This window comes from Nematostella vectensis, chromosome 15, assembly GCF_932526225.1.
Source record: "Nematostella vectensis chromosome 15, jaNemVect1.1, whole genome shotgun sequence".
Lineage (NCBI taxonomy): Eukaryota > Metazoa > Cnidaria > Anthozoa > Actiniaria > Edwardsiidae > Nematostella > Nematostella vectensis.
In genome coordinates, this window is record NC_064048.1 from 5,392,060 (window position 1) to 5,418,262 (window position 26,203).

At 40.0% G+C, this 26,203-nt stretch overlaps 1 protein-coding gene across 3 annotated transcripts; it reads left to right on the forward strand.

Annotated features, from left to right (window-relative positions):
• LOC5522213 lies at positions 1-26,196 on the forward strand. Of its 3 annotated transcripts, none has more exons than XM_048722779.1 (18): positions 1-93; positions 3,394-3,472; positions 4,237-4,287; positions 5,220-5,270; positions 5,970-6,157; positions 7,003-7,245; positions 8,265-8,377; positions 9,914-10,144; positions 10,952-11,064; positions 12,070-12,374; positions 14,656-14,967; positions 15,961-16,208; positions 17,339-17,792; positions 18,605-18,832; positions 19,957-20,089; positions 22,903-23,097; positions 23,817-24,108; positions 25,321-26,196. In XM_048722779.1, the coding sequence occupies exons 2-18, from the start codon at positions 3,421-3,423 to the stop codon at positions 25,910-25,912; spliced, it is 3,801 nt and encodes a 1,266-aa protein (XP_048578736.1). In that variant the 5' UTR covers positions 1-93; positions 3,394-3,420; the 3' UTR covers positions 25,913-26,196. The 3 variants fall into 3 exon arrangements, with proteins under 3 accessions (XP_048578736.1, XP_048578738.1, XP_048578737.1); XM_048722781.1 differs by lacking the exon at positions 1-93 and adding an exon at positions 758-779; XM_048722780.1 differs by lacking the exon at positions 1-93 and adding an exon at positions 1,389-1,548.
• The last annotated feature ends 7 nt before the right edge of the window (positions 26,197-26,203 follow it).

Below are 26,203 nucleotides of genomic sequence, written 5' to 3' on the forward strand. Positions count from 1 at the left end.
AGGGTAGATTCCGTAATTGAAATAGCAGACACATGGCTATTTCTATGGAGCTATCCAATCGATGAGAGTGAACTGCGACCTGCGACCTTAGAGGTAAGAGCCATTTTACTTTTTTTTTGTATTCCATTTCATATCCGATAAAATATCAATCGCTTAAAAAGAGTTAATAAGCTGTTGTACTATGGTACAATGTTCAAGGCTATCTAAAAGTTCTAACTGAAATATTCAAAATCAACAACATCAACAACAATAATTAAGCAGTTTATTTTCGGACTTCTGCTGGAACTATACGTCTCGACCAAAATCACAGCTATCTTCTCTGTTTTAAGAAAGTGATGAAGGGGTTAAACGGGAGCCTTATTTTGGGCCGGAAAAATGGGAGTAGGGTTACCGGGAACGGGATTTGTCTGGATAAGTGTTTCCGTGAACGGGATTTATCTACCTAGAACGGGAATCAGCATGCTTTATGTTATAAAACATTGTTAATCTATGCAATTTTTCGCATTTTAAGAGTTTTATGATAGCATCAAACTTCAAACCTTGCTGCTCAGCGGACTTCACTTCCTGAGACTCCTAACCCTTCCAATATTAGACCCCCTTTTAAGCCCCTTGAGTCTGTGAGATTTTTTGTCAGCGGTTCCATTCGAAATAGGGCTTTTTTGTTGCACATACGGTGTATGACATAACCAAACGTTTTTTACCAACCGGGACCGGGATTTTGCGAAAATAAAGGCCGAGAAACGGGATTTGGACCCCCTCCAGGACCCTGTTTGTAGCAAGTATGTCAAATTAATTTAGTAAGATATAAAATAGATAGACTGAACAAATATTAACAAAATTTAAAAAAAAATGGTTTTGTGAAATAACGCTTCATATCCTTGTAATTCCTCAGAACTGAATCTTTAACGCAGCTATCAACTAAATATATATTTTTTAATGTTTGCTTTTCCAATCATATATCATATATATTTGTTAAAAATTCATATAAGAAGATATCAGAAACAAATGACTGAGGAAAAATGACTTCAACTCGAATTCAAGTTCAAATGTCCTTTAAAGATATATGGGAACAAAATGGAAATCATTTTTAATGTCGATACTTTAAAAATGTTTATAACAAGAATTTATAGTTTCTGTAGCACATTAAAAAACCGCCCTGTTTACCTAACTCTACAAAGAAACAGCATAGAAAGGTTTTGTCTATGTAACTGTTTCTAAGAAAGTGCAATCTCAAACAGAATTAATATTTATTGAGACCTTCAAATTCCTTTGTTTACTGGTGCTTCATTAACGGTCCGCTTGTTGGCTTGGTAATGATTTATTCAACACGGTTTGACAAAAAAATATTTTTGAGACAAAAACCGTGTCGCATTACCCAATCTGTGAAAGGTCCTCAAAACACTGATTGTTGGTAAACGTTTTCATTTGTGGCCTTCGTTCAGCCAATAAGGACACGAGCCAGAGCGGTGTTGACCCCAGTCCCTGCTGTTTCTCGGGGTTCCAGTGTTTTTTTTCGGAGTTCCTGTGGTTGATGTCACCCGGAATTATGTATGGCATCCTTTGTTGTAGATACCTCAAGAAATTGGACTTTTCCCTTCATTTTAATGGTGTTGGGACATTTTTCGTTACTTAACGATTCCGTTTCGGTTGTTCCGGGAAGGAAAATGAACTTTCACCTTCATTTTAAGGGTGTTGGGACATTTTTCGTTACTTAACGATTCGGTTTCGGTTGTTCCGGGAACTTCACACTTTTAGGCGGGAAAATCGAATGGCGGGAAAGCAATTTACGCGCGCGCGACATTTTAAGCTTCGAAAACAAACGCCCAAAACTGGCAAGAAAAACGTAATAAACAACAAATACCGTAAAACAAAAATAAGATAGCATGATTTTTCACCTAAGGCACTTGGCACCTAAGGCAATTGGCGACTTGAAGTGCTGATTCCAACAAAAAAAAGAGTTGTTGCAATGCGTATTTCACTGTTAAATAGCGGAAAAATTCGATATTTGTATAAAAAAATTTCTATCACGACATTCGCATTAGTAACCAGGCTTTATGACATTACTCAATTGCGCATGCGTAGATGGTTCTACTTCCGATTTACGTTTCTAACTCTATAATTTCTGCGAAAAAATAGACTCTCCGCAATTTTTTAGGCAAAGAATATTCACCTAGTTGCCCTCTATAAAACTACGTACCGATTTCCCGAAAAAATAAAAATAAAAATTGTACGAGAATTCTATTATTTGGCAGAATCGAAAATGCATACGTAACTTTGTAGGCATCTTCCCGAATAATGTTATAAAGCTACATTTATCATTGCAGATACTTCAAGAGCTAAGATTATAGAATGTTTTTGTTGTGACGTCTTGTGATGATGTCATCGCCTGATGACGACCTCAAAACTTAGAGATTTATAAACAATGATGTCATGCCTAGATTCATTCCATTTCACCGATTTTGGCGGATTTATAACGTCTTGAAATGTTTCTAGCAACGACGCTTAGAGAAATGTCCCTCTCTAAGCTCCTCTTTAAGGCGTATAAAAAGCCTTAGAAAGTAGGGGTGACTTAGTGCCGTAGCAGACCTCGAAATATGGGGGAAGGGGGTGGAGGAGGGCGGGGGCACAATACGGAAACATTAAAAAAATATTTGGTGGCACAGCCACGCCCCTACTGGTCATTTCCGTAAAATTTTCGAAATTATTGGGGGCAGATATAGATGTCCTCAGAGCCCCACCCCCTGATACGGCCCTTTGTCTTGACTGCCCATAATCTGCATCAATGCAGATTGCTTGCGCATCCTTCTTCCGGCTTCAATGGCACACAATGTCAAATCATTAAAATCTTGGGTGGAATTTACAGTTCGGGAAGGGTTATTATTTTTTTTTTTGGGGGGGGGCTGCTATGGGGGGAGGATTGGGATCTTTTAAGCTTCGATTTGGGGGAGGACATTAAATTTTGATACAGGGTTTAGGGGAGGGCTGTATTTTCTTTAACAGTTATTCTGATCAATTTACGAGCCTCCAAAAAGTCTGGAATTTTTCAACATTTTCTGAGAATAACCTCAGATCCCTATAAATAGATGAATGAGAGTGATGCGCCTTCTGTTTGCACTTTTACTTTTTTACCTACCTTTCAATCTTTTGCAGTTTTGGGTTTTGTTTAACTTCCATCACTGAATTTGAGAATTTCAATTCATGTCAAAGTCCCTGAAACACAATAATTTGGCTTAAGGGGGAAGTAGGAGGTGCATGTCTCTCCACAAACAAACAAAAGGATCATTTGATTGGCTGATCAATACTCAAAATCAGGTAGAAAGCTTGAAAAAAGTGGAATAAACAATTTGATAATAGTGGTAAACTTTATCTTTACTGTTTATTACCTCCTATTAGTTTGCAGCAAACTGTTCCTGTTTTGCCATGAAGCTTTCACTGCTCGTTCTGCTTGGGCTGTGTTGGGCTGTTGAAGCTGGTAAGTCGTTTTGGTGTTATGTGGTATCCCTGTCGAAGAGCTTGTGTTGGGTTTCCAGTCTCCAGCGAACTTGGGTAATATATACCTACTTAAGGTTGCACCCGCGAATCAATGTATCGTAACCCACAGTGGTTTATTGGTAACGTATAAATGGCTATATCACGGTCTCTGAAGAACACCGTGTGAACGTTTAGAAGTGCATAAACAAGATGCACTTATAATCAGAGCACTGACACGCTAGCAGTCACAAATTATGTCTTCTGTAAAATTGCTTATCGCTGAGCCTCAGTCGGTTGCAATAAAACTATTTTTTTCATTGGTAAAAAGACAGTTGTGATAAGAGATTGATGAATCAGTGATTTGCTGCCCACTCACGTTTTCGGTGCAAAATTCCAAATTTTGCGCTATCCATAATCCAACGCATTTGCATAAATTATTATCGCGCTGTGATGAGAATGCTCGTATTTTAGAACGCACATAGCTTGGTATTACTATGAATAGAAGCATTTTAGGTGGACAAGTCTAAGAATTATGTTTCATTTGGTTTAGAATATCAAATTTAAATTTAGCGCCCATAGAACAATTGTCCTGACATATTGACTCATTGACGGTTGATTGATAACTAATTGTACCCTCTTGCTTCGGCCCTTCTATTATTGTAGATAATGTTATTTGTATGATAATCTACACATGGCTTTAGTGAATGAAAACGGCGAACATCCAGGTAGCTAATGCTAGGCTGTTTATGTTCCTTTTTGTTTCAGCGCCCAGAACAAGCCATAGTTCTAAAGGCCAGCAAATACACCACGACCAAGGTATCTTAAACCATTTCGACGCGCGCTAGCGTGGCCACCTTGACAGTGGGAGCTGGGACTCGCAGTTTGTGGTTTTGGGGATTTGTAAGAAATTCACGAAAAAACACACGAGACTCATCCGGCTGTTAGAAGAGATCATTTTAATTCCTTCTGTACAGCATCGAAAAAAACCGGCGACCTTTGCCTCCTACCTAATAAATGATCTATTTGTATCTCACAAATTCCAAAAATTCTAAAAAAAATCCACAAAAATAGATGATCTATTATTATCTCACAAATTCCCCCCCCCCAAAAAAAAAAAAAAACTGTGAGCTTGAGCTCCCTGTTGACAGTTTGATGAAATATATTAAATAAATCAAATGAGGATGCGGAGAACGTTCTATATGATTGACATGAGGTTCACTAGCCAATCAGCAAGGCAATGAGATGCTTGCGTGTTCATCGTAGCCAATCAGAATCCTCAAAGCGCCGAAAAACGTGTCAATCAAAAAAAGTGTGACGCTTTAAAACTTTTTATTGGTGGCCACGGAAGCGTGCTTTGCATTATACCATGGGTAGATTATTTTTTTTTGTGGGGGAGGGGTGTTTCCCAGTGTTGCTTGTTAACAGTAAGTAAACGATGGAATGCGGTCCATATTTTGTGTACACAGTACCCCATTGTTTCTTGTGTCGTATATGAACAATACTGTAGCCTCCAACTTCATACCGAAACCCTGCCATTCAAACGATCCAGTATCCGCCCATGCAAACCCTTTCATTAAGGGAAATTGAACGTGGTTTGAATATGCGTCAGGTGTTATCGAAGTTTTAAGTACTCAGAGACTGCTATTATTCTGTTCTTATTGTATTAATAGACATTAGCCCGTTACCCAAAATAAGTAGCTAAAAACCTTCCATGAGCTTGTATCATACTAATGGTAATATATTTCCAGGCTCGGAGAGAAATTTTGCTCTTCCTCTCAATGACGACACAAAGAAAGACGGTAACGACTCTCATCTATCAACTATTTTTCTAGGTTTCAACTCTATTTCTAGGTATCAATTCTATTTCTAGGTATCAAACCTTTTTCCTAGGCATCAACTCGCTTTTCTCGGTATTTATTTCATCTCTTGGTATCAACTCTCTTTTTAGGCATCAATTATATCACTTATATTTCTAGATACCCAACGTAAACAACGTTTAAACTTAAAATCGTTACCTCCATTTGTTAAAAAATATTGGGCGATAAAGCTTTCTTTATAGCAATAGATGCTCAATATTTAATTTTCTGTCAATTTTCAATAGTGTGTGAAGGTGTATAGTAGCTTTAAACGCATGATGATAATGAAGATGATATTGATGTTGATGATCATGCTGATGATGTTGATGATGACGATGAATAATAATGATGATGATGACGATGATTGTTAAATGATAATGAAGATGATGTTGATGTTGATGTTGATAAATGATTATGATTATAATTATGATGATGATGACAATGATGATGAATGATAATGAAGATGGTTTTTATGAATGATTATGATGATTATAATTATGATGATGATGACGATGATGATGAAAGATATTGAAGATGATGTTTATATTTATGAATGATAACGATGATGATGATGATTAATATCAATGACGATTCGGTGATGATGAAATCGATGACGAAGAAACGATAATGATAATGTTGCAGAACCTACTGGTAAAGATAGCAAAGGCAAGATTTCCCCAAAAGGTCTTCTGGGCGACATCCTTGGCAATGCAGACTTGAAGAGCGCAGCGGTCGATAAGGGCATTGAAGTGGCGGGAAAACTGATTGACAAGCAGATTGACACCTGGATGAATCAAACGGAGAAAGCTAGCAACTTTCTGAAGAAGAAGGTATTTAAGGTCCATTCAATTGGGATTGTTCATTAGTTTGTCGGTATCAGTGCGTCGAATATATTCAATAGGGGACGCGTTAAAAGATAACGTGACGTTTATGGTGGCAATTCAAGCCAAAAGTCACAGGATTGACTGCGCCAAAAAGCGACAAAAAATGTCTAGATGAAAACAATCCTTTTCTGAAAAATAAAACTTTCTGGATTTTTTCGTAAGCGCTAAATAAGTTGCTTTTTGTTGCTGTTATTTTTTCACTAAATGCACGCGCTAGTTTGCCACCAAAAATTGTCACGTGAACTTTTTGCGCAAATCCTCTATTCTTGAGGGGTAATTTTTATACGTTTTACGTTTGGGTACAAACTTTTTTAACAAAGTTCAAGCCGTTATTATCAGGATGTTAAGCTTCAAGTTCTATTTCAGGTGTGTGTCCATAGAGTAAGAGGGGTCCGGACCCCACCACTCTGCTCATTTGACGAAATGAGTTCGACTCCGGTTGACCACTTTGCTGGTTGTCAGGAAGACATTAATTTCATGTGCATTTTTATAGAAAATGCTTCTAGGTGGATCTAGTGACTTATTACAAGATCTAAGGATGCCGATATGAACTCAATTGATCCATGTCCAGAATTACTATTCTGGACCCCACACTTTTTCTAGACACGCCCCTGTACCCCGAGACAAAGCAAGAAGTACAAAACTTACAAAACACAGCTGCAAACAAATTCCGATTTTCTTGCTTTCGCGCTGTATTAACTGGAAAATAGACGTGATGAATTCTTTATGGTTTATCTAGAAAACCCCGGCGGAAGCTAATAAACTCGTATGGAATTATAATCTGATTTCAGATCAAGCTCGATATCATGCCAGACAAAGGATTCCAGACTGAAGACATGTTTGCTCCTGCTGGATATCATATCTCTTCGGAACTGGACGGAGGAGACGAGAAGGAGAAGGGAGACTACGAACCAGCTCCCATTCCTTATCCTGGAGGCTTTATAGGCAATGCAATCCTTAATGGCTGCTTTGGCACTAACTACTCGCAGGGCGACCCATGCTATAGCCCCGCTGAGACTAAAACGCAATGCAGGGTAAAAATAATTTAAATATGGCGGCACGAGCGCGTAACTAAAGGCTGGCCGCGCCTCCATTTTGATAGCAAAAAAGTATCTTATCCTACTAGATTCTTAGAATTTACTAATTCTTCGAATTTTTGTATATGCTATCTATGTCTTCGTACCTTTTCCCTCTTTGATTGAAAATCCTTGCTATACGCTTGAGACGATAAGACGATATCGCGTAGTTAAGGGTTGGCGCAATCCCGCCTCTATTTAATAGCCACAAAAGAATCTTTTTCTACTAAAGAACCAATAAATATTTTTGCATATGCTATCTATGACTTCGCACCTATTTTGTTATTGATGAAAGATCCTGGCTACACGCTTGAGACGATAACTAAAAATATCTAATAATTCGATCTTAAATTTCTCCTCATTGAGATATTTATACATATTTTTTCAAACTTTTGATGCCTGGGCAACCCACTTCTACTCAATCCCTGGTATAAAAGGCGCGTGCATGGTCCAAATCGCCATTTTCGTTAGACTTTGTCAAGTGCAGAGCTCCATAAAAAGAAGCAAAAAAAAGATATGACCAAGTTCGAAATAAGGACTTAAACATCAATAGTTCAAAGACAACTAAATTGTTTTCATCTCTTAACTGGTGAGTGGACAGATAAGACATAGAGAATGGAGCGATTTTGAAGCAAAAACTTTTTCAGGTTTCGTTATTTTCACACGCGCTCTATAGAAACGAGCGGGCGATGTTTTTGAATTTCATTTTCAATCACAAGTTTTGTTGTTGTTGCCGTAGAAAACTGCTCCCAAGAAGCTCGCCATTATTACCTTGTGTATACAGAACATTGTTTTCAACTTCGAAATGATCAAAATTAATCTACGGCTCTGCTTTTTCGATTTTAAGTAGCTTTGCACTTGACGTGGTCTAGCGGGAATGACGACTTGGAGCAGGTCCGCGCCTTTTATAGTATACCGCGGGTCCTTGTTTAAGCGCCTGCATACTTGTGCATACTTACTAGGGTTTGCTATCCTAGAACATGATTGACGGAGCAGCGTTTATTGGTGTTGGGTTTGACGGCCGCGGTGAGTACAGCCCTGAGTCAAGGAAGATGAGCATCATCCAGAGAGACTGTGCTGGGCACTCAAGGTATTGGGAGGGGGGGGGGGGGGGAGGGGGAGGGGGAGGGGGGAGGAGGAGGGGGAGGGGGAGGTAGAGGGGTATTAAAATGATACTGCACTGAAACTGAAGGTGGAGGGGCGCATTAAAAAAAACTGTGCCAAAACTCAAAATTTGCCGCTTAATGTAACACTAAACGCTTAATGTAAGAAAATTTGCCGCTTAATGTTATACTAACGCTTAATGTAAGAACAAGTCAACAATTAATGTAATAAAACAGTTAACGCTTAATTTAAGAAATTTTCAACGCTTAATGTAATAACAGACTTAACGTTAAATGTAATAGCACTTGACGCCATAAGCATAATAAGCATGAATTTAAATATAAAATTTGCTGGATAGATTTCGAAAAAAAACAATTCGCAAGATAACCAAGCTTAGGGTAAGTCGTCTAAGCGTCAAGGGAGTGTAACGGGGGTCATTTATTTGCGTCATCAATGACGTCATCATAAATACGAATATCAATATCTTGAGCTACGAAAGTTGTGACACAACCAAACTAAGGCCAAGTTGTCTTGAGTTCAAGGGGGGGATCCAACAAAGTGGACACGTGACATTACTTCATTAATGACGTCATCATAGCTAGGAAAAATCATATCTTGAGCTACGAGAGTTGTGTTCGTGGACGTTAATCATCCGCGTTTCCATAATGATCAAGGCAGACTTCATGTATCGAAAGTTGTAGTCGACTTTAAGACTTTTTTCGTAGTCGATCGATCATGGGAATCTAATTCGTTATTTGCCCGAGTAAAGCCCTTGTGTGAAGATTGGACTTTTCCGCGAGCAAATATTCGCTATTATAGGATAATGATATAAGACCTTACAAGTCGCACCTTGGCTTAGAAAAGTAGTCAAAAGTATTTATTTTTAATACTGCGGCTTTTTCCTCATCTTGTAACTTGACTGACACAGGGACTAAACTATGAAACCGGCGGTTGAACCGCCCCCTCTCCCCTCCTCCTCCCCCAATAGGAAGAAATAAAGTAATCCTGACTATAATAGAGGTAAAAAAAGCATATAATTTCTTCGACGGAAATGTATCCTGGCAAAACTTAAAATAAGAATTACATTCCAACCCTTGACACCTTCATGACATCCTCCAAGTTTGATTGTCCGGGAATGTTTCTATCGTGAGATAGAAGTATTTTCGTTTTAATGACGTCATCGATGACGTCACACATCACATGACTATCCTTTGCACCCCCTTTGACAGCTACATGATATTCTCCAAATTTGGTTGTCAGACGAACGAATGTTGATCAACTTCTCCTTTATGGCTTTATTTATTATTTACAATCGAAACTCATCGGTTTATTTCCTAGAAAACCTCAAAATGGCCACCCACGAATTGAAGTTTAAAACCTTAGTAACGATATTCTATTGAAAGCATCTAGGTTACTTGCTTGAATTAGTCGATGGAAATAGATTCTTTGGGTATTATGTGCGTGAGCGTAAAATGGCCGTGCGGTTGACTTTCTTTAACGACTCGGGATGTTTTCCTTTTAGTTACGACGGTTTCCAGGTGCCGGATACGATGAACGTGCATGGCATCTACGACACGTCTGCGAGCATGTTCACCTTCTCCTCGCGCTCCGAGTATCAGTCATTCCTTCAGAGGGAGGCTGGGGTTTCTGGTTCATACTTTGGCTTCTACGCTGGTGTCAAGAAGGCGTGGGGAAGCTCAACATCGACCAACAAGCAAATGTTCCTCTCGGTGTTTGATATCGACGTCAGCAGGTAATTAACACAAAGTATATCGACGTCAGCAGGTAAATAACACAAATAAATCAACATCAGCAGGCAAATAACACAAAGTATATCGACGTCAGCAGGTAAATAACACAAAGTATATCGACGCCAACAGGTAAATAACACAAAGTATATCGACGTCAGCAGGTAAATAACACAAATAAATCAACGTCAGCAGGTAAAAAACACAAAGTATATCGACGTCAGCAGGTAAATAACACAAAGTGTATGCACGTCAGCAGTTAAACATCCTAGGTTCCGAGGAACCCGAGGATAGCTGGTAGATAACACAAAATTAATCGGTGGTCGTTTTCGGAGAGTGGATGGAATTCAAACGTTGGAAAATATTACACGCTATCTATATACGCCTTATTTAAGTAGACACATTTCTTGAAAATCGACAAATGTTTTAGTACTATCTTGGTATGGATATACTTTTAGGCGATTTCCGGCCACAACGAAAACCTCCTGTATTATTACCTTAAAAAGTAATTTTAGTACATGGCCGTACTAGGCCTGGAAATACCAGGTGGTGATAGGGGGTGGGGGGAGGGGGGGGGACGATACAGAGTCGTGGACCCGGGGACAAAGCTGCGCCCTTTTCTTTACTTTTCTTTACTTTAGATTAATATATATATCTCAGCAACGTCATATTTTTTCCGCTTTTCTGATTGCTATGTTTCACTTTCTGTTGTTTTCTTTTAAATTCTCTAAGGAAAATCGTGCAAGTTCCCCTCATTATCCCTAATATTACATTCTGTGTATTGTCATGGGTAATGTGACGGTTGTTTTTAGGTATGAGATATTTAAGGACGAAGTAAAACCTCAGGACCTCAGTCAAGCATTCCTGAAAGAGTTCATCAACCTCCCACCATCTTACTACACACCACGGGCACCGATTGCTTATCGTAAGTAAGGATGCGTAGGTTCATAGGAATCTTGGGAAGGGAGGGAAGCATGACGAAATAGAAGGAAAGAAAAGAGAACGACGTCAGGAAGAAGGAAATAATAACAAACTGAAAAAAAATATAGGGATGAAAAAAGAAAATAACTAAGAAAGAAAGAATAAAAAAGTGGGATTGGTAGGAAGAAAGTTAAGTGGATGAGGAACTAAGAGCCAAAGGAACCGAAAGAAAGGGATGAACTTAGAATGAAAATAGAACTAAAATGGAAAGACGAAAGGAAAGCACAAAGATGGAGGGAAAGAAAAGGGAGATAATAAAAAGGAACGAGGAAAGGAGAAAATATGAAGAAAGGATTGGTGGATGGAAGGAGGAATCAAGAAAAGAAAAGAAGTGAGAAAGGAAGAAAGGTAGGAAAAAAATAGGGGAGTTTTTACCTAAGATAAAAAGGGAATAATAGGGACTAATAGGAGTAGTATAGTAAGAGCAAAGTTAGCCCCTTATTTGCGGAGAAACGCCTCCACCAACAGTCGCCATGGCAACCCCGGGGGAACAAAGGAATGGGAGGAGTTTGAATGAGCCGCAACAATAGATTTGGAGGAGTAAGAACAATAGACTAGGAGGAGTAAGAACAATAGACTCGTAGGAGCCGAAACAATAGACTTAGAGGAGTGAGAACAATAGACTCGGACAAGTAAGGAGGGATGAGGACAATAGAACAGGAGGTGCAAGGAGGGCTGCAAATTGGTCGGAACCAAATGTTTGTTGGTGTGACATCTTGCCTATGGCAAAAATAACATCATCAGCGAAAACAATAGACTTGTCTAGACTTGCCCAGGCTGGGCGTTGGAAGCTGTCAAGTTTTCCAAAGAAGGTTTTTATTGTGAAATGTGTTTAAACTTACCAAAGTTGTCGTGACTAGTGCAAGTGATATCTAGTCTCATAATGACGGCTATGTTGCATGAGCTTTGTTTTCGATTGATTTCATTGATTGAATCTGTCCACTTGCAGAGGATTTCATCATGCGATGGGGAACCCATTACATTAAATCCGCTACTTTTGGGGGACAACTAGAGCTTCGCAAGTTGATGCAAGGATCTTCAACTGCAACTAAAACAGAGGTTGCAGAGGAAATGGAAGTTGAATACAAAAGTCTTTTCTGGAGCGCCGGGGCCAAGTATGGTTCAAGGAAAGGCACAAGTCAAAGATCGGAAACCAAGACCTCATCGACGTCTTTGGAGGCTCAAGGTGGAAGCCAAGAAATAGCAGCCATTCTATCCGATATGTATTCACCAACATTCAAAGGAGAGTTCAAGGTTTGTTACTTATGCCATTAGTGCCATTAGAGTTCAAGGTTTGTCCCTTATGCCATTAGTTTCTATCTTCAGAACTATTTTTGGTCATCTAATATGAATAGAACGGAGCTTAGGTTTACTAAGGGTGGAAAGACTACGGCCGATTTGACGACGGAGCACACGGTAGATTTCTCCATGTGCTAAAGACAAAAGGCTGTAGTACAAGCTGAAATCTCAGGGCCGTAGCAGACCTCAAATTATTGGAGGGGGGAGCACAAATACAGAAACATTTAAAAATATTGGGGCGGGGGGGAAAGACACGCCCCTTCTGCTCATTTCCTCATAACAAAAATCTATAATGATATTTCATGGCTCGGAGTTACCACCCGGCATACAACAAACACACTTGACCCGCCGCTTTCTCCACTGGAAACATAAAGAGAACGACTCTAAAAAGATATCCTCTGGCATCGGAGCTTTAAGGAGAATTCAATACATTATTGATAACGAAACAGCCAATTAAATCTACAAAGCTTATTCGAACCTCACTTTCACTATCGTTGTTTAGTCTGGGATGGTTTAGGAGTAGCATTGGCTGACAAACTACAAAAGCTTCAAAACTGTGCAACCAGAGTGGTATCTTGTACGGGCTATGATGCTAAGTGTTATCCTTGATAACCCTGGGTACCAGAGGCTCTGAGCTTCGCGGCGAGAACGATTTGAGCGAAGCGCAAACGATTTTCGCCGCGACGCTTGGAGCCTCTTGTACCCAGGATAATCCTTGATATGCTGGGATGGGAGGACAGAGCAAAAAAATGGCATGAAATTTTCCAATTCTCAATATATAAGCCCAAGATCCCTCATACGAATCCATTAGAAAAAACTCTTTTTGATATGTTGGTTTACATAGCATTATGCCTAGTGCACACTAGCAACATATCGACATAACGACATGGGCGCGCGCACTCCTATCTTCGACATAACGACATGGACATAACGACATAAGAGAAAAAAACATGTTTTTTTCATTATGTCATTATGTCCATGTCGTTATGTCGGGCTAAACATAGTGCCCATGTCGTTATGTTGTTATGTTGCTAGTGTGCACTAGGCATAAGGAACCTCTATGCAAAAATTCAGGTTTACTGAAGTTAACCAGGCCCTTTTTTGGGAAAACTTGCCATTTTTTGCTCTGTCGGGATGGGACAAACTACAAGTGGCGCAAACCAAACAGAAGGGCACGCAAATGTTTAAAGTCCCTAGCTATTTAAATTCTCTCCACCGAATATCACACTTCTTACAAGACTCGTAATTTCAATAACTTCCGAAACCCCATACAAACTATGCAAAAAAAGTTATTCTTATATATGTGGAGTTATTCTTATATATGTGGAGCTTTCCTATGGAATAGACTACTAAAAGAGAAACGAAACACCAAACAATATTCAGCCTTCATGAAGGTCGTTGATTCTTTTCTATCACAATCAGACTCCAATACGGCAAACATATACTGTGATTCTTTTTTAATGTTTTACAATGTATTTCTACTACTACTACAACTACTACTACTACTACTTCTATCACTACCACTTCCTGGAAGCAGTTTCGTAGCAGGACTTCAAATATTGTGTGTATGTGTGTGTGTGTGGGGGGGGGGGGGGTGGGTGTTAGCACGAAGGAGACAGGCTGTATACTGTATAAGCTGCAATGGCTTACATGAGCGGCAATCCCTAAATTAGCGATCAGCTCTCTTTTTATATTAAAACAGTAAAAGAAATACTTGGCAATATTATTTCTGTATTTTTGGGGGTCTTTAAAAAAGCTTGTCGAAGCGCATTGAAAATTAGGCAATTGAAAATAGCACAGCCACGCCCCTACTGTTCATTTCCTTATAAATTTGAAAAACAATGAGGGGGAAGGGGGTACTGGCCCCCCAGTGCTCCACCCCTGCTACGGCCCTTCTGGAAGACACATTCGATAGAGAGAGGCAATGTCGAGAGATCTCCATGACATTTATCTTATCTTTGATTAGGCGACAGTGAGACCTTATATACTCATATACTGCTTGGATTCGGTAGTATGTTATTGACTCGATACCTGAAGGACGACGACGGCGCTAAACGAAATGTCTCCACGCGCTACCAAATTTTGCTTTTAGAGTGCGGAGATATCCCCTAGGAGAAGCGCAAGAACATGAAGATAGTTATTTTTGGCACTATGTGGGCCTACAACATGACAGCAACGATGATAATGATCCATGTTACGAACTTTTTTAACGAACTTTCTTTTAAACTTTTTTCAGTCATGGCTTCAAAGTATCCCAGATTTTCCAAAGGCCTTCAAGTTCCAGATGGGCTCCGTGGCCGACCTGGTCAACTTCAGATACAGTGACCTTTTCCCTGATGACGAGAAATCCGACAAAAAAGGATGTGACGATCAACAGAATCTAAAATATGACGAAATTAAGGGGAAGAAGTACTTCACAAGGAATATACCCAACACTGTAGAAATTGAGCGGGTGTACTGCGTCTTCAACAGTCGAGCGCAGGTCGAACAGGCCTTGAAGGATCGTAGACAGAGCCTGATGAGAGCCATAGAACAATACATGGAGGAGGTATGTAGAAACCAACGAAAGGTATGATTAATCAGGCCTTGAAGGATCGTAGACAGAGCCTGATGAGAGCCATAGAACAATACATGGAGAAGTTATGCAGAAACCAAATAAATGTATGATTGATCAGGCCTTGATGGTTTGTAGACAGAGCCTGATGAGAGCTATAGAACAATACATGGAGGAGGTATGTAGAAAGCAAAGAAATGTTTGATTAAACAGGCCTTGAAGGTTCGTAGACAGAGGCTGATGAGAGCCATAGAACAATACATGGAGGAGGTATGTAGAAAGCAAAGAAATGTATGATTAAACAGGCCTTGAAGGATCTTAGACAGAGCCTGATGAGAGCCATAGAACAATACATGGAGGAGGTATGTAGAAACAAAAAGAGGGCCATCATCACAGTCAATGAAAGCCATTGAGTAGTACATGGAGGAGGTATGTAGAACCCAAAGGTATGACAAAACAGGCTTTAAAAGGATCGCCTATAGATCCTACACCAATTGAAGGACGATTACACGGCGACCAAAACCGACCATGAGCACTTATAGTCTGCCTTTAAAAACGATTAAGCCTAATTAAGGTAATTAAGTACCTAGACACACCTGTGGCTAGGTGTAAATTTACATGAAGGGGTGTAAAAATGTAAGCACTTATATGCATTGATACAGCATAAACCATGTTCTAAGCGCTTCACTCTTAAAATCCTATTAAGTTTGTGTTAAAAATGTCCCATCTTGAAACTGAGGAACACAAGCTTCTAGTAAGCTCATATACGTTCAACAAGTCAAATCATATCCGAGAAACAGAAATATAATACCATCAATGTTTCGACCAGGAATTGAGCGATAAGGGGCCCCTCCGCGGGTTTTGCCATCCGTGTACTTTCGATCAACCGCAATTGCCATGTAATTGCCAGTATTTTAGCTATTGCCCTGATTCAGTTTAAAAGGTAACGCCAGTATCAAGGTTCTGACGCCTGTTTTTTACTCCTAGGGCCCCATTTCTATCTCGGATTTTTCTCTTCCACGCGGTGGTCCTGGTTGTCAGTGGAATTCGGACAAGGACGCCAATGCCAAGCCAGACTGGGAAGGTGTGAAAGCAGGAACAAAAATAGCACAAGTTAACTTCCAAATGGAGGCTCCATTACGCGGAATTATGAAGAAGATAGTAGACGGAAAGGATACTATTACTGGCGGAGGTGTAGACATACCTCAAGACATGTCTCGACTTGTCAAGCGGAGGTACATATCAATACAGTGGGACTCTGTCAAACTTTTATAAAACCGACAACATCTATTAAGCGGACCACAACTATTAAACCGACAAGCTTTATTAATTGAACAAACCTCTATTAAAAGAACAACCTCTATTTAGCGGACAACAACTATTAAAAAATGTCGATCACCCACTCCTTTGTTTTGTTCCTATTATTGAAAATACAGCGGTTTATTCGCAAGGAAACTTCAAAATAACAATCTACGATTGAAGTCTGATACGTTATTGACGATATTTGATTGAAAATAAATTGCTTACTTACTTGAATAAGCCGATGGAAATGGATGCTTTTTTTGACTCGCCATTGAGCAGGAGCATAACATGTCGGCGTGATTGGCTTTCTTTAAGATGACACCCTATATTAAGCGTCTCTTTGTGGAGGTTCAAAGGAAAAGTGATGAGACACTCTTGAGACGGAGCTTAGTTGCTGCTTCATATAGGGTACTGAACGCCTCTGTGAAGCAGAGTAATTGCACTGAAGTTTCGAGTGGAGCCATTCTTTTGCTCCGACGAATAGCTAACGCTCGAAACGTCAGCGAAATTACTCTGTTTCACAGAGGGGTTCAACATACTTTTTCAACCATGTGTTGAATTTAAGTTTTTCTTCACCACGCCTACGCAGACTATCTAGTTTTTCTAACAGTTTGTCTGTAGTCTTTCTAGTTATACCAATAATGAAGGGTGGTCTCTTTATGGAGGTTCACAAGAGAAGTGATGAGCCATAATCGAGTATAATGAAATTGTGTGTATGATGTATATGTGTACGCCACCTCACGTCTACGGTACATGGTAGATATTTGCTTTAAGCCGCGTCTACACTATCAATTTTTAGTTGACAATTTTTATGTGATTTTTATTTGCTAAGTGCTAAGTTTTTATGTGGCAACTATAGTTGCTCAAAAGCTAGCAGGTTTGCTTTTTCTCGACAATTGAAAATTGTCACACATAGAACAAAATGCTAGTGTAGATGCCAACATCTGTAGTTGTCTACTAAAAATTGTTATTGAGATGGGGCTTAAGAGCGTATTGTGCTTTTTCTTGATATGGAAAGAATGCAATAATATTTACCATTAACCCCCACCACTTATTTTTATAGCGGTGACCGATGGTACACCAGCGAGGAAGGTGGGCGATTCCACCTCTATGACGGCTTTGCTGAATCAGGCACAGACAAGATATCCATATTCGGGCTCAAGTTAACTTATGACACTGCAAGTGGTGGTCTCACATTAAAAGATGAAGCGGACTGCGAAGCCTCGAAGAAATACTTTCCAACAGCTTGTGATCTTAAAGGAAAGCAGCTAGCAACTCTGACAAAGCCGGATAAAGAGCTCTTTGATAAAGCAGAACGTGCAGAATTGGGGCTACAACCTTGTAATGTCCAGTGGTCGAATGCAATGAGACTCGACCCGAGCAGTCAGAGAGGAAAATGTCTGCATTTCACAGCGGCATCGGCAGGCACAGTTTATGTCGTGTTCTCAGCTATTCCTAGTGACCAATCGACCTGGTACTACGTGGAAATCTCACCATTTGCTGTAGGCATTTACAAAGTAAGACTTTTCAGAAGCCGGAATCTTCGATGCCATGCCAGTATCGAATGTGCTAGACTTGTTGAGCATTCCTCATTGGGGATTGTTATTCCCTGAAGGCGCAGACGACGGTTTAATTTCGCAATCCAAAATAATCACCCTTGCAATTTTTGACTCTCCGGGAAAGTAGAATAAAATTTGACCAACATTTATTCCAAAGGGGGCGTTTAACGTTTTTTTACGATTCTGCTATCTCTTAGGGGTTAATTCCTTCAACCACACCCAATTTGCTATCTCCTGGGGTAAGACTTTCTGTTGACCACACCCAAAATGCTATTCCTTAGGGCTAGAATCGATTGTGCCGACAATCACCCCCGTCTGTTTTTATCGTCCCGAGTAATATGCCAAATGTGCAAAGCATAGAAGACGAGGAACATTTTCTGGTAAAATGCGCAGAATACAAAAACCATAGAGAACTATACGAATACATAAAAATACACACAAATACCAAACTTGAAAACGTATCGCCTGCCATGGAATTTCATAAAAATAAAAAAAAAATACAAAAAACCAAAAAAAAAAACAAATAGTAGCATTCGTATTGGGGTGCAAGAATAAAAGAGAAAAGCGTTTAAATTGAACCAATACGGTGACATAATCGTTTTTTCTCTCTCTTCTTTACTGTTATATTATTGGATTACAAAACAATGTGCAGTAATAATGGACACGTTTTCCAAATAAAACATGCCTATGTCTATGCCGTCCCCCCCCCCGGACTTTGTTTTTCTTCCTTCATTCCTTCCTTTGTGTAACCCACCCATTGTTTTCTACAGGCTGGCGAGCTTAAACAATACACCAAAATCGTTGACGCAGTTGGTCTTGGGAGTCCAGTGCTCTTCCAGTCGTACGCCGTGTGCATCAAGCAAACAGATAATAGTGTTGTTATAGAGTACGGAAAGTCTGACGGTGAAAACACCGACATGTACCTGGTTATGATAGACGATTCAAGCACTCTTGACGTTCGCTTCTACGCGTTCGGCAACGGTGACCGCAAGGCCCAGGTAGAACCCAGCCCAGACCAGTGGGGGAATTTTGTAAATGGGGGATCCGGGGGGGCAAGCTCCCTAACCTCCTCCTCCCCTACCCCCACCCCCACCCCCACCCCCACCCCCACCCCCACCACTACCCCTACCCCCACCCCCACCACTACCCCTACCCCCACCCCCACCCCCACCAACTCCCCACCCCCACCAATACCCCCACCCCCACTCACCCAGCCCCCCCCCCCACGACCTAGAATTTTAGAGAGCTACGAGCGGGAGAAACCCACAAATTTACCCTCCGCTATGTTTTATTTCCTTTTTCCCCTCTGTTCGCCTCAGCCCCCTTCTAGAAATTCTGGATATCACTTGTGCAACTGGAAACGATCCTAGCTCTCTTCCCTTACCCTCCAAATGCAAACATTAAATAGCTCTACTCAGGCAAATCGTTGCCATCTTTTTCATTACATATCAAGAAAATTTAGCCAAAAATTGTCGTTTTTGCCAAACGCGGTCACTTCTATATAAGGAAACTAATATATTCCTTATTTGGAAAAACTGCATGATTCTTGTCATTTTTAAGGTTGCCGTACCACCTATGCTTCGTAAACTTTGTGAATTGTAATCAGAAGAAAAAAACAGTGACCCTCCTTGGTCACTGGAGAAAGTATCTGAAAAGTAACTAAGATTCCTTGGTACCAGACCCCCAAAACGACAACGTTTTCTTCATATAAATTTTGGAAGACAAATTACGTGATTAAATCCCGAAATAATCATAGGAAACCAATTTGCTTTACTTTATTTCCCGAAATTTCTTATCTCACACTTGGCAATTTCAAAGATGTCAAAATAGTTGCTGACAAGGATTCTTCAAAGGAATCACTCATGGGCGGATCTAGGGGGGGTCGGGGGGGGGGGTCGGGGGGGCCCCGGCACCCCCTACTTTCAGACATTTGGCTTAAAAATAACAAGAAATGTAAGGAAATATACGGAAGAACAATAAGTCCGCCCCCCCTTCCTTTAAACTTTTGCTTCAATCCCCCATTTTTTAAACCTCTGGATCCGCCCGTGTCAATGATTCGAAAGGAGGCGCTTATTTTAAAATGGGCGCTAATACAAGCACTGATGTTATATCTCTTTGCTAGATCGCAGATGCACATGTCATCTCCCGATTGGACACGAAGACCACTCGAGAGAACTGCAAGGGAGAAGACATGAGATATGACGAGTCTGGTATCTGCTCGCTCAAGTGTCACGACGCTTGTGATCCACTATACGGTAAAAACATGGGACATGAGGTCTAGTCAAAATCTTGATATTCATGCTGCATCCTGGAATCCGTTACACTCTTTTTTATATAAGAATATCTAATTTTCAGTTGAGGCTGGGCCGTTCTTATTTAAGGCTGAAAATGTTCTTAACGATGTTCTTTAGTGTATATAAAAACATAATACCCAATGAATTATTAGGAAGAGAATAACACAAATGATCAATAGCAATAAAAAGGTTGTTACTAAGAGCACAATCTGATTCTGCATTTTAAAACGCATCAGGACTAAAGAAGAAGAAAAATTCCGTTAAACAAGCCTCGGCATGCTCTTAGCATGTTCTTAAAAATTTGGTGAAATCTCAGGCTGGACGTTTTTATAAAAAGGTTCTTATCTTTCTCTAAATGAAAAAGGTTCTTATAAAAAATAGTGTACTGGACTTATAGTTTCGATTTAAAGCCGCATTGTCACCATTTTACTTCCGGTCGATTACGTAACAATCTCCGTTGATTTTTAACGGAAAACGCGAAAAATATATCAAAATATTGAAAGCAGTGTGTTTATTGGAAGTTTCTTTAAGGATGTGATTGATAATTTAGAGCGGATGGCCTGTTTAATATCTCGGATTTTAATAGATTCTTTTGTCTTTTAACGGTTGAGGTTTCCGTCGGACCTCCGGAAGTAAACTGGTGACAATGCGGCTTTAAACGATTTTTCGGAAACAAGAAGATTCTAACGTGCTATGATGCATTTCTATGCCTCGCTTGCTGGTAAGTTATGAAGTTCAAGTCAATCAGCTAGCGCGTTTCTCACGCCCTCATAGGGTTGAAGCCGAATTGTCACTAGTTTAATTACGGAGGTCTGACGGAAACCTCAACCGTTAAAAGACAAAAGAATCTATTAAAATCCGAGATATTAAACACGCCATTCGCTCTAAATTATCAATCACATCCTTACACAAACTTCCAATAAACACACTGCTTTCAATATTTTGAAATTTTTTTCGCGTTTTCCGAAAATCATCGAATATTGTTACGTAATCGACCGGAAGTAAAATAGTGACAATGCGGCTTTAATGTCAAGGTAGTCACGGTGTAGCGTGGGTCGCACTGTACAGTGCCGATTTCGACAACACAGAGAGTACTCCTATTAAAATAGGCGAATTGCAGATCACTAGCAGATCACGCTCCTTGTATAAAAGCTGACAGCTCGAAGTGTCTATGTATGTACTCTTTGACTTGTGTTTATCACAGGTTGTACCATCTGTTCCGCAGCTCGTTTTTTTGCTAGCTGGGAGGATGATAGATCCCTCGGTTGCTGGGGGAAAAATCAATCCGAATGGTTCTGCTGGCAAATTTGTGGAGTCGAACTAGTTGTGCTGGGAATATTTTTGGGGGCGCTGGAGCGGTTGCTTGGATAAAAATAGTCCCGACCAGTTATACGGACAATTACTTGTATGTTAATATGCCTGACCACTGCTGGCTGGGAAAAAATGCCTAACAAATGCTGGCTGGGAAAAAAAAGGAATAGTCCCTCCTGGGGACAAAGGAACATATTTTTTCCCAGCAACTTTTAAAATGGATATTTTTGGCATCAGAACATATTCAAACGACGAAATATGCCATTTTAACGTGTTTCGGTAAAAGGGGCTCGTTGTATGCCCTTGGATGTGACTGCGCTTATCACAGGTTGTAGCGTCTATGTGAGCACCTTCATACTCTGTGATTGTGTTTATCACAGGTTGTAGCGTCAAAATGTTTATCACAGGTTATAGCGTCTATCCTATCTGTTTATCACAGGTTGTAGCGTCAAAATGTTTATCAAAGGTTATAGCGTCTATCCTATCTGTTTATTACAGGTTGTAGCGTCAAAATGTTTATCACAGGTTGTAGCGTCTATCCTATCTGTTTATCACAGGTTGTAGCGTCAAAATGTTTATCACAGGTTGTAGCGTCAAAATGTTTATCACAGGTTGTAGCGTCTATCCTATCTGTTTATCACAGGTTATAGCGCCAAAATGTTTATCACAGGTTATAGCGTCAAAATGTTTATCACAGGTTGTAGCGTCTATCCTATCTGTTTATCACAGGTTGTAGCGTCAAAATGTTTATCACAGGTTGTAGCGTCAAAATGTTTATCACAGGTTGTAGCGTCAAAATGTTTATCACAGGTTGTAGCGTCAAAATGTTTATCACAGGTTGTAGCGTCAAAATGTTTATCACAGGTTATAGCGTCAAAATGTTTATCACAGGTTGTAGCGTCTATCCTATCTGTTTATCACAGGTTGTAGCGTCAAAATGTTTATCACAGGTTGTAGCGTCAAAATGTTTATCACAGGTTGTAGCGTCAAAATGTTTATCACAGGTTGTAGCGTCAAAATGTTTATCACAGGTTGTAGCGTCAAAATGTTTATCACAGGTTGTAGCGTCAAAATGTTTATCACAGGTTATAGCGTCTATCCTATCTGTTTATCACAGGTTATAGCGTCTATCCTATCTGTTTATCACAGGTTATAGCGTCTATCCTATCTGTTTATTACAGGTTATAGCGTCTATCCTATCTGTTTATCACAGGTTATAGCGTCTATCCTATCTGTTTATCACAGGTTATAGCGTCTATCCTATCTGTTTATCACAGGTTATAGCGTCTATCCTATCTGTTTATCACAGGTTTTGGGGTCTATCCTATCTGTTCATTACAGGTTATAGCGTCTATCCTATCTGTTTATTACAGGTTATAGCGTCTATCCTATCTGTTTATCACAGGTTATAGCGTCTATCCTATCTGGTTATTGCACCCTCATGTCCTTTTTGTGTACAACAGGTTGTAGTGATCCTGGAAATAGTCCAAGTGATACAAACTGTCACAAGTGTCGCTACGCTAAGAAAGCCGAATCTAAGAGACGAAGAAGAGCTTTAATGTACAAAAGACAAACAAACACAGGCGATAAAAAAACAGTCGCATGCAAACCGAGCTGTGATTCTGGCAAGACCCCCAACAAACAGCAGATATGCACGGGTATGTGAGCTAGGAAGACCAATAGACTTTGCGAAATCTCACTGTTTATGTTAAGCTTTTTTGTTTGGCTATCTGAAGTCGCGTTCAAACCTTGAGTTTTGCAGTGCACTTATGGATATGTCTTCCATATTTTCAAAGAGTGTCTTGGGTATTTGTTAATGATAAAAAGCTTATTACCGGCAGTGATTCCAATTTTAATCACTAAAACACTAGCCCTACTTTTGAACCCTCACGACAACTCAAACAATCTCTAACAAGTGTCCTGACTGCAGTTTTGGGTATTAAAATGATAAATTTCTGCCTGTAGGTTTTTAATATTTTTCACTTCATGGCTCACTTCATGGCGGAGTTTACTTTTAAAATCAATTAAAAACTAAATACCATAAAAGAGTGTAGTGAACTGCCTAGCTGCACCAGGAAAACAAATACTAATGGAGGATTACAATACGGAATGTATATTTATATTTGTATAATATTTATATAAGGCATTTATATAAGGCATGGTTCAGGTAGAGCAAGCAATGACTGGCAGAAAAAAACAACAACAACACATTTTTCGGTGAAAAGAACTGAAGCAAGACTGTCCAGGAAAAATATTGAGCAAAAAAGGAAACCACTTCGCCCGTCAAATATTAAATGTTTCGTCCTTAATCTAAATGATTTTAGTATTCTTTTAAAATTATCATTATCATCATTATTACTGTATTGTACCATTTCAGCCACAAAACAGATGAAAGTGGTAAAAACGCCAGTGAATGCGGCTGCAAATGAGGTCAACATCGGTGACGTTGATCTTCTTAAGGACTTTACGTTCTGTATCTGGATGAGTGTGGATAGTGAGGCCCCAAAAACACCTAGCCTTAAAGATGAGGACGAGCGCCCGGCAGTCACAGTCCCTGAGGCCGAATATAACCTCTTTAAATACGAGCAAAATGGTAGAAGTCTTCTTAAGTTAACACTTAAGCGACACACCGATGCAAGGTTCTTGATGAGGCTAACGTCCGACGAAAAGTAAGAGAACAAGGCAGATGTATATGATCATTTTGGTGATGATTTTGGAGAGTATGATTAGTATGACAATAGATGTGAAGATGATATGATGATTTCGAGAATGATGATGAGTGTGATGATGATGATGATCATGATGGTGATGATAATGATGTTGAGTGTGGTGATAATGATGATGAGTGTGATGATGATGATGATGATGAGTGTGGTGATGATAATGAACATGATAAGTGTGATAATAATGATGATAAGTGTGGTGATAATGATGATGAGTAAGATGATAATAAGTGTGGTGATGATGATGAGTGTGGTGATAATGATGATAAGTGTGATGATGATTATGATGAGTGTGGTTAAATGATGATGATTTCGATAATGACGATGAGTGTGGTGCTAATGATGATGACTGTGGTGATAATGATGATGACTGTGGTGATAATGATGATGAGTGTGGTGATAATGATGATGAGTGTGGTGATAATGATGATGATGATTTCGATAATGATGATAAGTGTGATGATGATGATGATCATGATAAGTGTGATGATAATGATGATGAGTGTGGTGACAATGATGATCAGTGTGGTGATAATGATGATGAGTGTGGTGATAATGATAATGAGTGTGGTGATAATGATGATGAGTGTGGTGATAATAATGAATCCGACGATGAGGATGATATGATATGGTGATAATGATGATGATGATGAGAACGTAAGAGGAAGATGAGAAGGAGGAGCCGACTTTTCGAATGTCGACACAAAGGTCCAATTCCTTGTGGCACTTACAAATGCACGTGTAGGAGGAGTAGTAGGCGGATAAGAAGGAGGAAGGGGGAGGTGGGAGGAGGATGAGATGGAGGAAGAGGAGGAGGAGGAGGAGGGAATGGAGGAAGAGGAAGAGGTGGTGGGAAAGGTAGAGGAGGAACAGAGAGGAGGGAGGATAAGCTGGATGAAGAGAAGTAGGTGTAGAGGAGGAGGCTGTAGGAAAGGTGGATAATATAAGGTAGAAATGGAGGTGGTAAAGGCAGAGGAGGAGGAGGAGGTGGGCGCTAAGAAGAGTGTGAGAGGAGAAGGAGGTAGGGGGGAGGTTGTGGAGGTCAGTGAGGTGGTGGTGGGGAAGGATCATTGGCGGAAAGAAGCGATGATGGCGATTAGAGTAATAATTATCACAAATAAAATACTATTTTAATACTAAAGTGTATTCTTTCAATAGTGACAACTTTGATTTCCCGCTCAAATGGGGTAATAAGGAATGGCATCGCTTCTGCATCGGCCGCGAGAGCCCTTCAGGAAAAATTTCTGCCTTTGACGACAAAGAACAACTTCCATCTCAGAACTCTCTCATCAAAGAAGACGACATGGCGACCCCAGCTACTCTAAAGCTCAACTTAAATAGCGGAATGGCGTTTGATGCTACAGATATCAACATTTGGGATCGCGTTCTGGACGATGAGGACATGAATTTCATGTATGAGTCGTGCGGACAAAGAGCGGGAAATGTAAAAGATTGGTTTGATATTATGGAATTGATAAAAGCTAAGAGCGACCAGCCGAGTAAGGACGTGAACCAATACAAGCCGATGTCAACAGCCACCGAAAACCAACCGACACGAGTTTCTAACGATTTCGAGCCGACGCCCTCCGAAGCCTATGATGGATCCGGGGAAGTGACAAAGAGAAGCGTGGAAGAAAAAGATGGAAGCGCAAGTGGTTTCTATGATAAATACCAAGATGATGACAACTCCGAAAACGCCTTGGAGGATCCTCCAAACGTCTCCTTTGTGGACAACACTTGCGCGCCTTGAAAAGTGTTAGTAGAAAGTATTATTTGTAGGTCTCTGAGACATAGGACATCATAGTTTACAATCAAACGCACATCCAATAAAGTAATCGCGTTCCTTTGAGTTAATCGTGAAGCGAGAATTGAATCACTTTTAACGCTGTCTTATTGCAAGCGAGCATCCTCAAAGAAATAACGGTGCATGGTTGGTAAAATTTAGTTGTTGAAATATGATGATCTAGAAAATATAAAAACCCTGTAACGAAGAGAATATGTCTTTGTGAAAGACAATAAAGATGTGAATTATGATTGGACT

Coding starts and splice junctions, on each gene's coding strand:
- LOC5522213 (XM_048722779.1), top strand. CDS start 3,421: ATGAAGCTTTCACTGCTCGTTCTGCTTGGGCTGTGTTGGGCTGTTGAA. Junction 5,271..5,969: donor TGACGACACAAAGAAAGACG/GTAACGACTCTC, acceptor ATAATGTTGCAG/AACCTACTGGTAAAGATAGC. Junction 11,065..12,069: donor ACGGGCACCGATTGCTTATC/GTAAGTAAGGAT, acceptor GTCCACTTGCAG/AGGATTTCATCATGCGATGG.